The 14864-nt window shown below is 45.6% G+C and overlaps 1 protein-coding gene across 4 annotated transcripts in view; it reads left to right on the plus strand.

Annotated features, from left to right (window-relative positions):
- The first annotated feature begins 5945 nt into the window (after positions 1-5945).
- ILKAP (ILK associated serine/threonine phosphatase) overlaps positions 5946-14864 on the plus strand; it is a 39448-nt gene continuing 30529 nt past the window's right edge. For 2 of the 4 annotated variants that reach the window (XM_030574367.1, XM_030574368.1), the window contains exons 1-2: positions 5946-6094; positions 11732-11788. In XM_030574367.1, coding sequence (XP_030430227.1) covers positions 5968-6094; positions 11732-11788 — 184 coding nt within the window. In that variant the 5' untranslated portion in view covers positions 5946-5967. The remainder of the gene's footprint in view (positions 6095-11731; positions 11789-14864) is intronic. The other 2 variants (XM_030574370.1, XM_030574371.1) reach the window with 1 other exon arrangement.

The following is a 14864-nucleotide window of genomic DNA, read 5'->3' on the forward strand; positions in this document are numbered from 1 at the left end:
TATCTGGAAAGTCCTCTTCTATATCTGACACCCCACACCCTTCCTCACTTAGCATCCCTGCTGTTGAGAATCCCACCCAGAGAGACATGCATTCTCAAAAATTTAAGTAGACCAGCCGCGACCAGCCCTTAGAGTAGCTGAGATTAAATTCTATTCATTATTCTTTCCACTGGATTTGAGGATGAAAAGCAGGGGCAGCTCCAGGCACCAGCACGCTGAGCACGTGCTTGGGGCGGCAAGCCACTGGGGGCGCTCTGCCAATCACCGCGAGGGCAGCAGGCAAGCTGCCAAAGGCAGCCTGCCTACCGTGCTTGGGACGGCAAAATGCCTAGAGCTGCCTCTGATGAAAACAATCTTCAAGATTTAAACATTAAAGAATGGGCAAATCTTTTAGCTTTGGTCAAAGCTGAGGCATAGAAACTTTGTTGTGAGGGTGAGAATGGCATAGGAAAAGATCCATATAGTCCTTATAATGAAGAAAGAATCCAAAATGGGTGTATTTGGATAAATCATCTAGTATGTTTCAGTATGTGTAGATGAATTTGAAAACCAATTGAAGTCAGTGTTAAACAGCCGAGATGTAGACTGGTCACTCAGAAGTAACAGCAGTCAGGGTCGGCTTTAGGATGTGCGGGGCCAATTCAAACAGTTTCGATGGGGCCTCAACAGGGAAGATAAAAAAAAAAAAAGCCACGTTAAAAAAACATGTGGGGCTTGAATTCATCGGGCGGTGCTCTGAGTTTTCGGCATCACTTCGGCGGGGGTCCTTCACTTGCTCCAGATCTTTGGCGGCACTTAAGGACCAGCTGCCAAAGTGCCGCCGAAGACCCAGAACAAGTGAAGGACCCACCGCAGAAGTGCTGCCGAAGACTCGAAGCACCACCAGGTGAGTAAAAATTAAAAAGTTGCATCTAGCTAGGGAAGAGATTCTCACTGGGCGCGGGGCCCGATTCGGGGGAATTGGTGGAATTGGCCTAAAGCCGGCCCTGACAGCAGTTGTACTGTAATAGAATCATACTGTTTCCTTGGTGTAACAGGTCAGTGAGATACAATGATGTCATCAAAGTTAATCATGACTTAACAGGAAGTTAGGATAAGAGATAATTTCATGGAACAAGTTTGTCATGGGGAAAGAGCTTCAAAATCAATTGACTCTCTTTGCCTGGTCTCTTGTAATCATGCAAGGGGCAGTCATTTGTCTACATTAAGTTTTTCATATGAAGCACCCATCCTAAAGATTTTCAGCCAACAATGAGGTGCTCACTCAAAAGAAAAATACCAGCCCTCAAAGGGCCCTCAGAGAACTGCTGGTCTAGTAACCAGAGAGAAAGATTTCCCAAATTGACCTCAAAAGAAACAAGCAAGAAGTTACTGAGTTTTTACAGTGGGAAAGGAGGTGGCAACTGACTGAGAACTGGAGAAGCTCACATAAACATTTCCAGCTGTTGCCAATGATGAAGGAAATGTGCTACTGCATGTCATAAACAGCAGCAGCAGCCTATAAGTCTAACACATTTCTAAGATGCTCTTATTGTCTCTCTTTCTGTCTGGTAATCAGTGAGCTGTATGAAGGAACTCCTCATGAGATTCAACTTGTTATTAAGACCTTACTGTAAAATGAAGGCGATTGTGGTTAATTTTATTTTAGTTTGGTGGGGGGGGGGTTATTTTGTTTCAAGGGTTTTGTTTTGTTTGTTTTTGCCTGTGCTTCCATTATCTAGTTTGTCCACATGAGTTCTTCCTGTGATGCCATCCCCAAGTGCTGGGAGACCGTTTCTCTTGCTTTGTATATATGTGATTGCTGTGGGCACACCCTGTACTACTGTATAATAACAAAACTACTGAAATCATGAGTCTAGTTTTCTCGATGTCTTAAACTATGAGTGTTGGAATTTAGGGTCTTAAACTGTTTGTGTATACTTAAGGCATTGTTCGGTTAAGAAATAAATGTGGCATTTATGCAAATACCGGACAATGGTTCCTTGGTCTTTTTTTTTCTTAAAGAAATAAGTGAGGTCATGTTTAATATAATGAAATGAGGTTTTAACTCAACATATCTCTAGAGATAAATTAGTATGACAAATGAATTCTCTTCTCAACCCAATAAAGGGCGGTCTATTAGATTAAATCTCAGGAAAAACTTCCTAACTTGAAGAACAGTAGGACAATGGAAAAACTGCGTCAGGTGGTTGTGGAAGCTCCTTCACAGGAGATTTTTAAAAGGAGGCTAGATAGCTACCAGTCTTGGATGGTTTAACCACAACAAATCTTGCATCTTGGCAGGGGGTTAAACTAGATGACCCTTGCAGTCCCTTCTAATTCTATGATTCTATGTTGCTGTAGCTTCAAGGGGGTGCCTATATGTATGTTCAGATATTTTATACCATATTTTATACCATTTGAGCTTTGTCATACTAGTATATAGTAAAAGAACAGTAGCACTTAAGGTTATAATCACAATGGGTTCAATTGCCCTCTCATTTAGTGCTCACTTACACAAAATGCTCAGATCTCTGGCCACAACACAGCAAAACATTTAAGGATGTGAGTAGTCCACTGACATCAACGGTTACAAGCTTAAGTGCTTTGTTAGATTGGGACCAGAGTGCTCAGCACATTACTCCTGGGGGAATTTGCACCATTGCAAATGCAGAATTTGCGCAGAAATTAATGTGAATGCAGAATTTCCTTTTTCTCCCACAGAAATAGGCTGCAGAGCTGCTAGCTGCTATTAGGAGTCACTGAACCCAGCAAAGCACAGCTCACAAATAAAAGACAGTGCTGGGGAAAGGGGGAAAGAGCTGGAGGGTTCCTGGCAGCTGCAGTTCCTGCACATCCTGAAGGAAGGAGGCAGCCTGCAGGAATCTCCACACAAGCCCAGGCCCCAGCATCAGGCTGTTTCTCCCTCTGGATCCCTGGGCTCTGGGGGCTAGAGGGTGTAGGTGTCTGGGCTGGGGTGTGCCCCACAGCTGGATTCTGGTGGGGAGGGGGTGTAGGAGTCTGGGCTGCGGTGCGCCCCGCAGCTGGACTCTGGTGGGGAGAGGGTGCAAGTGTGTGGGTTGGGATGGGCCTTGGCAGCTGAGCTCTGGAGGGGAGTGTGAGTGTCTGGGGTCGGGAAGCCCCGAGCTGGGAGATAGGGGGTGCGTCTGGGTGGAGGGGGCTCTGTAGCTGGGCTCTGAGAGGTAGGGGATTTGGGTGTCTAGGCTGGGGGGCACTCCACGGCTGGGCTCGGGGGGGGCATAGGGAGTGTGAGTGTCTGCCCCCCCTACTGGGCTCTGAGGGGAAGAGGGAGGGGGCAGAGAAACAGGGGTTTCTCTACTCCTGGAAGAAAATTTTTGTGCCTTTATTGTTACTGACATAGTTGCTGACATGTACAGTATTTTGAAATAAATTACCAAAATAATTGAAACTGGCATGATTTTTATAATGTTATTTTGACAAATAAAATATGCAGAATTTTAAAATATTGTGCACAAAGTTTTTAATTTTTGGCACAGAATTCCCCCAGGAGTAGCACATTGCAGGATAGAAACTTTTACATTTGTCAGTCTCCATTGACTTCTGTGGAGTTACTCCTGATTTACACTGGTATAAGTCAGACGAGAATCAGGCCTAATCCTCCCAGACTGAACTTTCAGCATAGAATAGCTAAGGGTCTAAGAGTTCATAAGCCACTCATCCCTCCCTAAAGGAATCCTGAAGCTAGTTACCTAAATCTTTTATTAAATGCTACTGCTAGTCACAGGCAAACACACTCTGAGCACAAAAAACCTAAGGAACATCTTAAAACAGGCAATGTACAATGCACAAGGTACTGCACAGTGATGTATCAAAAAATATACCATAGATGTCAACACCATGAGAATAGTCATTAGCAAAACTCTGTTATAAAGACTTAAAAGCTCATGAAGATTTCCTTCCCCAGAGATCATCCTAGGCCGGGTTCTATGGAAAAGGACAATTGGGTTCAGTGTTTGTACTTCAGACTGGTTCATCTGGCTCAGATAATTATTCCTGAAGCACTTAAAAACCTTCACAGTTGAAGAAGAAATGACGGTGGATATAATGAGCCAAATTCACTGCTGATGTCATTGTGCATAACTTTGTAAAATCCAATGAATTAACTTCACTTTAGACAAGCAGTGAATTTGACTCTATATGAGCCTGTCTAGCATGGCCAGTGTAATAAGTGCCAGTCTGTTGAGGGAGACCTCAGCTCTCAGAAGAGCTGGATGACATGTTTTCATTAAACTGTTCCTCATTTTTCAGATAGCTCCAGTTCTCAAATTTTACATTCTATTTCTGGGCCGCAAACACAGAGGTCATATGTGTACTCTTATCTAAGACTGAAACAGTCATCTTATCCCTTCCGTTCTTCCTGGTTTTGTGAATATAGACAGAAGCCATCTAGGGAGATAGTGATATATGGCACATAAAATATTAGGGGACAAAACGAAAAACACTGCAAGCTCTCAGAGAAAATGTTGCAGATTCTATTATAATCCATTTCTGATACCATGCCCATCACCATGGTATCTAAGCACCTTTCAGTAGTGCCTTAAGCTATGTAACTAGCATGATCTGTCAATGTGAATATGGTATCTGGAAACCCAGAATTCCTAAATCTGATTAATACATTCCTGCAGTGACCAAAGAAAAGATTTCTGCTATATAGATGCCTCTGTCATGTGGAAAGCAAAATCATGTGGAAAGTTCATGAATTAATATGGCCTTGTAGACAAAATTAAATTTTAATATCAGCAGGACAAATACTAGTGTCAGAAAATATTTTGGGAACTAAAATGGGATGGTTCCACCCCACCCTCTGATGTATCATATTTTCCCACAGGGCCTGCATCAAGGTTGTGTTATGTTGTATTGGATTATGTCACAGAGAAATAGATCCTGCCACATGTGGAATACTTGGTAAGCGTGGGGGAAGGGTTCACAGGGGACACCGGAATTAGTGAATACTGACCTCTTACCATGTAACTGGAACATTATGCTTATATAACCCTGATCAATGTCAGGTGACTAGAGCCAAGAAGCAAAGAGCAGTCTCCTATCAGCACTCTTCTGTATCACATCCTAATTACATGGCATCAGAAGCAAACTAAATCTTTAGGAAAACAGAAGCTGCTTGACTCCCACAGTCTGAAGAGAAAGCTGACAAAGGAGGTAATGGAAGAATCTCCATATAGTCCTAGAAGAAGCACCAATGTGCCTCTGGTGTCTTAGGGTTGCCACCTCTGAGGTACATAAATCTGGGCCACCCAGGATGATCCTGAGCCAGAAAAACTGTATGTACTGAGCAGCCTTACACATGTCCCAGGACAGCTACCTCGAAAAAGGGATGAGTGTGGGAAAACCTGGACAGCCCTCACATGGCTCCATAGATTTCTAACCGCCCCCCCGACTTGGGCTTTTAGCTGGGTTCTTCCCACCTCCCACCTCCCAGCACGGGTGTGGCCACGGGGGCGATGGTGGGCTTGGCAGTTGGGGGCAGCAGGTACAGCAGGGCCATTGCACCTGGGTAACACCCCTGCCCTGCATCAGCACCCTCTGCCAGCCGTGGGGCAGCAGCCCCAAAGCCTGGCCTCAGGCCAAGGCCAGACCTGCAGGCCCTGCCCGCCCCGCAAAGGCCACAGCACAGGGGCCGGGCCTGGCCTGGGGACCCCTCATTTCCCAGCAGGTAACTGACGGCTCTGCTCGGACTCTCCCACAGCATGATTGGCAGCTGAGAAAGGCCTTGGGACCTGCCTTGTAACTAGACGCTAGTAACGACCTCGGGGTCCTGCCCCCGCCGGGTGATTGACAGGAGGCGGCTTTGTCAAGCCCCTCGGGGGTGATTGGTAGGCAAAAGCACTATGGTCCCGCCCCTCGGGGTGATTGGTAGGCAGGAGAGCTCTAGGCCCGCCCCTCGGGGGTGATTGGCAGGCGAGGGGTTCTGGTCCGCCCCGCGAGCTGATGAAGGGAGGGCGGAACGGGGCTTTAGGAGGAGCAGGAACTAGGAAGCGGGCTCTGGAGTCTCGGGCCAGGCCGGGCCGGATGGATTTGTTCGGGGACTTCCCGGAGCCGGATCCCTCGGCAGCAGGTGAGCGCGGCCCCACCTTCCCCCGCTGCAGGGGGCCGCGGCCGGGCCCGAGATCTCCCAGCGGGCCCTGCGCCCCGCTGGGCGGGGTCAGCCTCAGCAACCACTGCCTCGGCCCTGCCGGCCGCGGCGCGAGGTGAAGCTCCCGGGCCCGTCCCTGTGCGGCCGGGTCCTCCTGCGCCGCGCTCCTCGGGGGGGGGGCCCAAGTGGCTGGTTGTGGCGGGCGGCCATGGGCGAAGGGTGGGCGGCCCGAGACCTGCGGCCTCTGCAGCCCTGCTCGCTGAGAGAGGCTGGCGGGCGGGGCGGAGCGGAGCGTACCTGTGGGTGGCGAGCCAGGGTCCGGCCCGCCACGGCTCTAGCCGGGGTACAGCTGCAGCCTGGCCCCCGCGCCTGCCACCCCGGTGCGGGCGCAGAGCCCAGCTCCGACAGGTGCGACTGATTGCGCCCCGGGTGGGGGCTGAGTCTCGTCCTGCTGCCGACGGGATCCTGGCGCCTCTGTCTCAGTGGCCCAGCGCTTCGGCTGGGGGATCAGCTCGGGGCTGTTTGGTGTCGGGTAAAACTCCACTGCGCTGTGTGCGCGAGGAGAGGCAACGGCAGAGAGGAGACGTGTACAGCGTCCAGCTAGATCTGCGGGGCATGAGGAGAGAAGAGGCAGAACTATAGAGCAGGGAGGGAGCGAATGCAGGCTAGAGAGAGGTGGACGTGGTCCTTGAAGTAAACTCAGGGAAAAGACACAGCATGATTGAATGCAATGCTCCTCCTGCCATTTTAACTCTCATGTTATGTTGACATAATAAAACCACCTTGAGGAGATAGAGTGTAGGGTGACTTACAGCTGTCAGTGTAAACACTGCATTGCTTAGGCTAGGTCTGCGCTGGGGGGGAGTCAACCTAAAGCCTGGTCTACACTATGCATTTAAACTGAATTTAGCAGCGTTAAACCAATTTAACCCTGCACCCGTCCACACAACGAGGCCCTTTATATCAATATAAAGGGCTCTTTAAACCGGTTTCTGTAGTCCTCCTTGACGAGAGGAGTAGTGCTGAAATCGGTATTGCCATGTCGGATTAGGGTTAGTGTGGCCGCAAATCGACGGTATTGGCCTCGGGGCGGTATCCCACAGTGCACCATTGTGACCACTGTGGACAGCAATCTGAACTCGGATGCACTGGCCAGGTAGACAGGAAAAGCGCCGCGAACTGTTGAATTTCATTTCCTGTTTGCCCAGCGTGGAGCTCTGATCAGCAAGGGTGGCGATGCAGTCCCAAATCCAAAAAGAGCTCCAGCATGGACCGTACGGGAGATACTGGATCTGATTGCTGTATGGAGAGACAAATCTGTTCTATCAGAACTCTGTTACAGACAAAATGACAAAGCATTTGAAAAAATTTCCAGGCTATGATAGAGAGTCCACAGCGTAACGGAAAGCCAAAGAATCAAATGGACGCTCATGGAGGGAGGGAGGGGGGACTGAGGACTCGAGCTATCCCACAGTTCCTGCAGTCTCCAAAAAGCATTTGCATTCTTGGCTGAGCTCCCAATGCCTGAAGGGCAAAAGCATTGTCTCCAGTAGTTCAGGGAATATGTCGTCAATTTAACCCCCCCCCCCCCCCCCCCGAAAAGGGGAAAAAATTGTTCTCGCCACTTTTCAGTGTCACCGTATGTCTACTGGATACTGCTGGTAGACGGGGTGCTGCAGCGCTAAACAGCAGCATCCTCTCCCCTCCCTTCGCCGGTGGCAGATGGTACAGTACAAATTGACTGATAGCCATCCTCGTCATCATCCTATGAGTGCTCCTGGCTGGCCTCGGTCGCCTGGGTAAAAATGGGAATGACTCCCTGTCATTCCTGGCAGACAGTACAAAATGCTGGATATCCGTCCTCCTCATAGCAGCTGGAGCCTGAGCTCCATCAGCCCCTCGCCCCCACCCCCTTTTGTGTCTGAAGAAAAGATTCTGTACTGTCTAGATTATCATAGCAGCTGGAAGCTGCCTCCCCATCACTTTATCTCACTAAAAAGTCAGTGTTTCTTATTCCTGCATTCCTTATTACTTCATCACACAAATGGGGGGACACTGCCACGGCAGCCCAGGAGGGGTGTGGGAGGAGGGAAGCAACGGGTGGGGTTGTTGCAGGGACACCCCCTAGAATGGCATGCAGCTCATCATTTCTGCAGGATCTCTGGGACTCCGACTCAGAGTGGCTGTGCTCTCTGGCTCTCTAGTAGACTTGCCCCATATTCTAGGCAGGACTGACTCTATTTTTAGACAAAACGTAAAGAAGGGAATGACCCGGGGAGTCATTCCCAGTTTTGTCCATGCGCCCCCAGCCGACTTCAGCAAGGCCAGCCAGGAGCATCCATGACAGCAGCAAAATGCTTGATAACCGTCATCTCATCACCAAATTACAATGGCAGGCAGTGCAATAGGTATGGTAACCATCTCTGCTACCTTGCAAAGGCAAATGAATGCTGCTGTGTAGCACTGCAGTACCTCCTCTGTCAGCAGCATCCGGTACACATACAGTGACAGTGACAAAAGCCAAAACAGGCTCCATGGTTGCATGCTATGGCATCTGCCAGGGCAATCCAGGGAAAAAAGGCATGAAATGATTGTCTGCCATTGCTTTCATGGAGGAAGGATTGAGCGACGACATTTACCCAGAATCACCCGCGACACTGTTTTTGCACCATCATGCATTGGGATCTCAACCCAGAATTCCAATGAGGGGGGGAGACTGCGGGAACTGTGGGATAGCTACGGGATAGCTACCCACAGTGCAACGCTCCAGAAATCGACGCTAGCCTTGGTACATGGATGCACACTGCCGAATTATTGTGCTTTGTGTGGCCGCGTGCACTCGACTTTATACAATCCGTTTTACAAAACCGGTTCATGTAAAGTCGGAATAATCCTGTAATGTAGACATACCCTAAGATACACAACTTCAGCTATGCAAATACCGTAGCTGAAGCCAGCGTATCTTAGGTCGATTTTCCCTGGCCATGAGGACAGCGGCGAGTAGACTGCTGCTGCTCCCCTGTTGACTCCGCTTCCGCCTCTCATGTGCAGTGGAGTTCTGGAGTCAACAGTAGAGCAATCGGGGATTGATTTTATCGTGTCTGTTCCCCAATAGATGTAGTGTAGACATACCCTTAGGTTGCACCTTAGGGTACGTCTCTGGGCAGTGATCAGTCTATCAGGGATCGATTTATCGTGTGTAGTGTAGACACGATCGTTCAATCCCCTATCGCTCTCCCTTCGACTGCTGAACTCGAGCAGTGTGAGAGGCAGAAGCAAAGTCGACGGGAGCTGCGGCCGTCGATCCAGCGCCGCAAGGACGCAAAGTAAGTAATTTTAATTCAATCTAAGATACGTCGACTTCACCTATGCTATTCCCGTAGCTGAAGTTGCATATCTTAAATCGATTTCCCCCCCCCCATCCCCCTGGAGTAGATCAGGCCTAAGTGTCATCCAGGAGGTATCCCACATTGCCCATCCTGTGCGCTCTGGATACTGTTTTGAATGCCACTACCCTGCAGCCAGGTACACAGGTGAACATCCCTCCCCTGTTAAAGCCCTGGAAAGTTTTTTGAATTCACTCTTCCTGCTCAGTATGGAAACCTCATATAGCGTGCTGGCTCCGTGCAGCAAACGTGCTCCTGTGTGGAGTCCGTGGGATTTCCTGGGTCTGTGTGGAGTCTGTGGTTGATTTCCTGGGTCTGTGGAGAGAGGAAGCTGTGTAGGCACAACTCCAGCCCAGCTGCAAGAACTTGCTCAGGGCATGGAGTAGAAGGGCTATGACAGGGACATGCAGCTGTGCTGTGTAAAAATCTGAAGAGCTGTGGCAGGCATAGTAGAAGGTAAGAGAGAAGTGTGGAGTTGCAGACATGCTATTTCTAGAGGGCGCAGGCTGGGGTTCAGGGTGGTGGTGAATAGCGCCCCCTTGAGCTCCTCTTATGTGTTCATGGAGCACCGCAAAATACTGAAGAGCAGTGCAGGATCCATGCTTTCTGACACAGATGGCTGGATCACAGGATACCAGAGCAGGATGCCCATGGAATGATGGGATTGAGAAACCTGTAGCATGTGATGCTAAACCTACCCCCGTGAGGCATTAAAAACCCTTCCCAAAACACCTTTTGGTCAGTTGCACAGTGGGATTAGCTACTCATGCTGTACTGATCTCTGTATCGATGCAAGAGCTGCTACTGTGGACACAAGGTGCATAGTGTGGACGTTCAACAGCAGTTTAAATACAGCAGTGGCAGTATGTTGATGTAACATAAGTTGACTTAAATTTGTAGTGTAGACATCGCCTTTGTCTTCATGCTCTCACTTAGCTTCCCAGGATCTTTCCCCAAAGTGTTCATAACTACAGAACTGTGAATATAGACCATCTCTTGGTTTTCTCCATGAATACTTGATAGTGCTGTTAGCACAGAGGTGGGCAAACTTTTTGGCCTGAGGACTACATCTCGGTATGGAAATTGTATGGAAGGCCAGCTGGGGCAGGGAATTGGAGCACATGGGGGGCAGGGAATGAGGGCTCTGGCTGGGGTGCAGACTCTGGGGTGGGGCCAGGGATGATGGATAATAGGGTGCAGGAGGGTACTCCAGAGTGGGATGGAGAGGTTCAGAGGGCAGGCGGGTGCTCTCGAATGGGGCATGGTATTGGGGTGCATTGGGGGGTGAGGCTCTGGTTGGGGGTGCATGCAGACTCTGGTTGGGGACAGGGTGGATAAACATGATTTTAAAAAAAATTAAAAATTGGATTTTTTTAATTTAAACCGGATTTTTGATAGTTTTTTTCCTCAAAAAGCATATCTAAAGATAGTTTTAATTAAGATATGTTATAGGTCAGAAATATCTCATCATGGAATAGGGGTTATAAATTTTATAATATGAGACAAAATATTCATGTAATGTTTAAGAAAAGTTTTGTAAATGAGTTCCAATAGTTCCTGGATTAGGGACCTGATCTTATGCGGTTCCAGGGGCTTCTATACAGATTATTTAAGTTAATCGTTCTATCTACCCAATGGGACTCAGTGCTCAGTCTAGAAGATACCAATGAGAGATGCTTAGTTTGCAGTTCTCAAACTGTGGATTTGTCTCCAGAGATAACATGCTTGTTAACAGCAAACATGTTTTTTAAATAAATAAATAGAGGTGAGAAATAACAGCTCTCAACCCTAGTGCTCCTCTGCAAATTTGTGTACACTGAATCAATCCCTTACGTCTCTCTTAAAGAGCAAAGTTTCAAAAAGTTCAATGAATAGAAGATTGTTGGGGGCGGAACAGATCTGGACAAGGAGAAGAAGTCTGGAGATAAATGTGAGAAGGGATGGACAGGCAGTAGAAACAAAAGTGAAACTGTTTGAGCAGCATATTCCAGAAGTCTTGAGGTCTTTCTGAGTGTAGCCTTCATTGATTTGATATCTGCCATACCATTCTCTCACTAGAAGGGAAAACCTATAATGGCAGGAGGCCGTAAAAGAGACCAAGTTTGGAAATATTTTAATGAAGTTCCTCTACCTGTGGGTCAGACAGGCATGTGTGCAAAATGCAAACAGTGCAACAAAGAAATGCAAGGTCTGGCTGCCCGAATGAAACATCATGAGAAGTGTTCCTTCTCAGGAGGAAGGTGCGTTGAAGATGATGAAAGCAACATGTCTGAACATGCAGGATCTTCAGGTTGGTCAGTTTTTTTATTTCATACTTCTTTCTTCAGGACTGACTGTTTTCTTCCTTCTGGACTATTCTTGAATTCTCATGTTTGAGGGAAAAAAATGTAGTAGTTACTCTGTGGTACTATCATTTTAGATTCAGTTGTGATAAAAAAATAACTGAAATAGGCAGATCTTCCTTTTATATTTTCACCTAAAGTAGTACTGAGTGTCAGTGAATACAATGAGCAATACTAAATGAGCAGTATGGTCATAATAATTAAATAACCGCATTGACTTATTTTGTTTAGGAGAATCCATCCTCAACATGCAGGATCCTGAAAACTAGCCATCTTCAAGATCACCATTTTCTATAGTTTCAAAGTTACCTGCCAATGATAGTGTTTCAGTCACATCATGTATGCCACATAGCCACAGTATATCACCTGTAGCAAAAAGGAAAAAAACCAAACTCCAACATCCAGAAAGAACCACAGATAAGTTTGTGATAAGAACCAGTAGATTATAAAAGAGGTAATTTGATGAAAAACTTGCCCGGTTTGTTTATGCAACAAACTCTCTTTTCTGTATGATTGCAAACCTAACTTCATTAACATGGTTCAGTCATTAAGACCAGGATACAAAAGGTCTAGAGGGTGAAATTGTTAACCTGAGTCTTGATGGGTGGAGCAATGTCCACAATAATCCTGTTGTATGTGCTTGTGTGACAACAGAAGAAGGGAATGTCTTCTTTACAGAAACAATTGATACATCAGGAATTGCACAGACAGCGGAATACTTACAAGAAGTAGCAGTAAAAGCTATCACAAACTGAAAACAAATTCAAATGTCTAATACACAGCTTGGTCACAGACAATGCTGCAAGTGTATCCAAGATGGGAAGAAATTATTTAGAAGAGAATGAAGAGTCCCAAGCTAAAAACATACGATTGTAGTACTCTTTTGAGGCACCTCTTAGTCAAAGACTTCAGTGTTCCAGAAATAAAGGCTAATGTTGTTGAAATTGCAAAATACTTCCATAACAACCAATTTGCAGCAGCTGCTCTGAATAAAGTGGGAGGAACCAAGCTAACTCTGCCACTTGACAAGTGATGGAACAGAGACATTACAAACCTTGAAAAATGAATGGGACAAGCACTATCTCCAGCTTATTTTCTTGCAAATATTCTCAATGCTTGGTACCAGGGTCAAACATTAACTGCTGGAGAAGGGGAGTTGGCTATGACATGGACATCCAGCAAACATCCCTCCATAATGCCAGCTATAATAAACTTCAGAGCTAAGGGTGAACCATTCAAGAAATAAGGTTTGCTGATGATGTTTTAAAGAAAGTCACACGAGTGACTTAAGCGTTTAGATTGATAATATCACTTTTAAGAGCAGTAGCTTCTTCTGCTGGTGTAGAAAGAATATTTTTCCTTTGGACTAATTCATTCCAAATTGAGAAATCGTTTGGGACTTGAAAAGCAGGAAAGCGTGTTTTTCTTTTCCAGATTATGAACAAACAGGAAAATGAAGGTGAAGACAACTGAGTTAGCTACAGAAGCCAATATTTTAAGTTTTTCATGTTGAACTGGCTGACATAGTCAATTTAACTTTTGTTTTTTTAAATATATTTCATTTAACTATTTTAGTTAAAAACAATTTTAAGAAAAACCTGATTTTAAAAAAAACTGGAATGTTTAACAAAATTCAAAAATTCATATGCTTGTTTTGTTAAAATATGTTTGCTGTTGAAGAAAAAAACAGAATACATAACATTGTTTTAGTTAAATAAAACAATTTAAATGTCTGTCTGGTGATGTTTTCCTCCTAATACAGCATGGCAAGAAAATCCTCCAAATTATGAATGACAGTTCACATCCTAGTGACTTCATAAATATCTGCTTCAATTACCTTTGGTAAATGAAATAACTAACCAGTCATTCATTTTCTGATATAGCTGTAAAATTAATCTGAAAAGTTTTCAAAATATATAATTTTAAATATGTATAGTGTGTACCTTCTAAAAATGAAACCTACATCTATCTATGAGTTGTGAAGAATATGTATTAAGGTTATAACAACCAACAAGAACGCACTTTTATGTAGAAATCCATGATTAAATTGAGTCTTTCTGACTGCCCCTGTTTCCAGGGACTGCACGGAGCTGCTGCACGAGCAGAGCAAGGCAAGCTCCTGATCCCACTCCCTGGCAGGGGCTTGCAGACCAGATTAAAAAGTGCGATGGGCTGGATGTGGCCTGTGGGCCATAGTTTTCCCACCCCTGTGTTAGCATTAGCCAATAAGAGTTAATGTCCCTTTGGAATTTTCGGCATAATAATGTCCTCAAAATTTCATCTGTTTTGACTCTCTTCAAATTGTGGATGTTTGGGTTGGTGAAAGGGATGCTAAACGTTTAAATCAGTTGTTCTTAACCTTTACTGCAGCCTGCACCTCTTTGGTTCTCAAAAATATGTTCTCGCACTCCTTATCAAAAATCGTTGAAGTAGGTCAGTTCTTTAAACCTAGATATATCATAACTATAGAACGAAAGAGAGAGAATTATATATTTATTTTAATTTCACATTTAAAGTGTAACGCAGTAATCGTTTAAAAATGTATAATAATAAATACATAGGTTTGATGAAACAAAATAGTTGTACTTGCATGCCTTTGTTTAATTTGTATTTTCAATGATTTACCTTCTCAAAAAAAAAAAAAAATCGGGCATGTCTCATACCCCCAGAAAGGGCATCTCACACCCCAGGTTAAGAACCACTGGTTTAAATGTGTGGAAAATATGCATGTAAGTCCTAGGCTTTTTTGTTTTTTATCTGGCACTGATATACCATGGTGTTAGATAACATAGAATGGTCCTACTTGGCCTTTAAACCTAGTAATTTCTAAGGTATCTAGCCTGACCTGCATAACACAGGCCAAAACACCTCACCTAATTCCTACATCAAGACCATAACTCCCGCTTCAGCTATAACACCTTTTAGAAAGATATCCAGTCTTAGCTTATAGACAGAAAGTGATGGAGAATCCACCACATTCCTAGGTAAATTGTGCCAATGGCTAATTATCCTCACTTAAAAATG

The sequence above is a fragment of the Gopherus evgoodei genome, chromosome 9, assembly GCF_007399415.2.
Source record: "Gopherus evgoodei ecotype Sinaloan lineage chromosome 9, rGopEvg1_v1.p, whole genome shotgun sequence".
NCBI classification, from domain to species: Eukaryota; Metazoa; Chordata; order Testudines; family Testudinidae; genus Gopherus; species Gopherus evgoodei.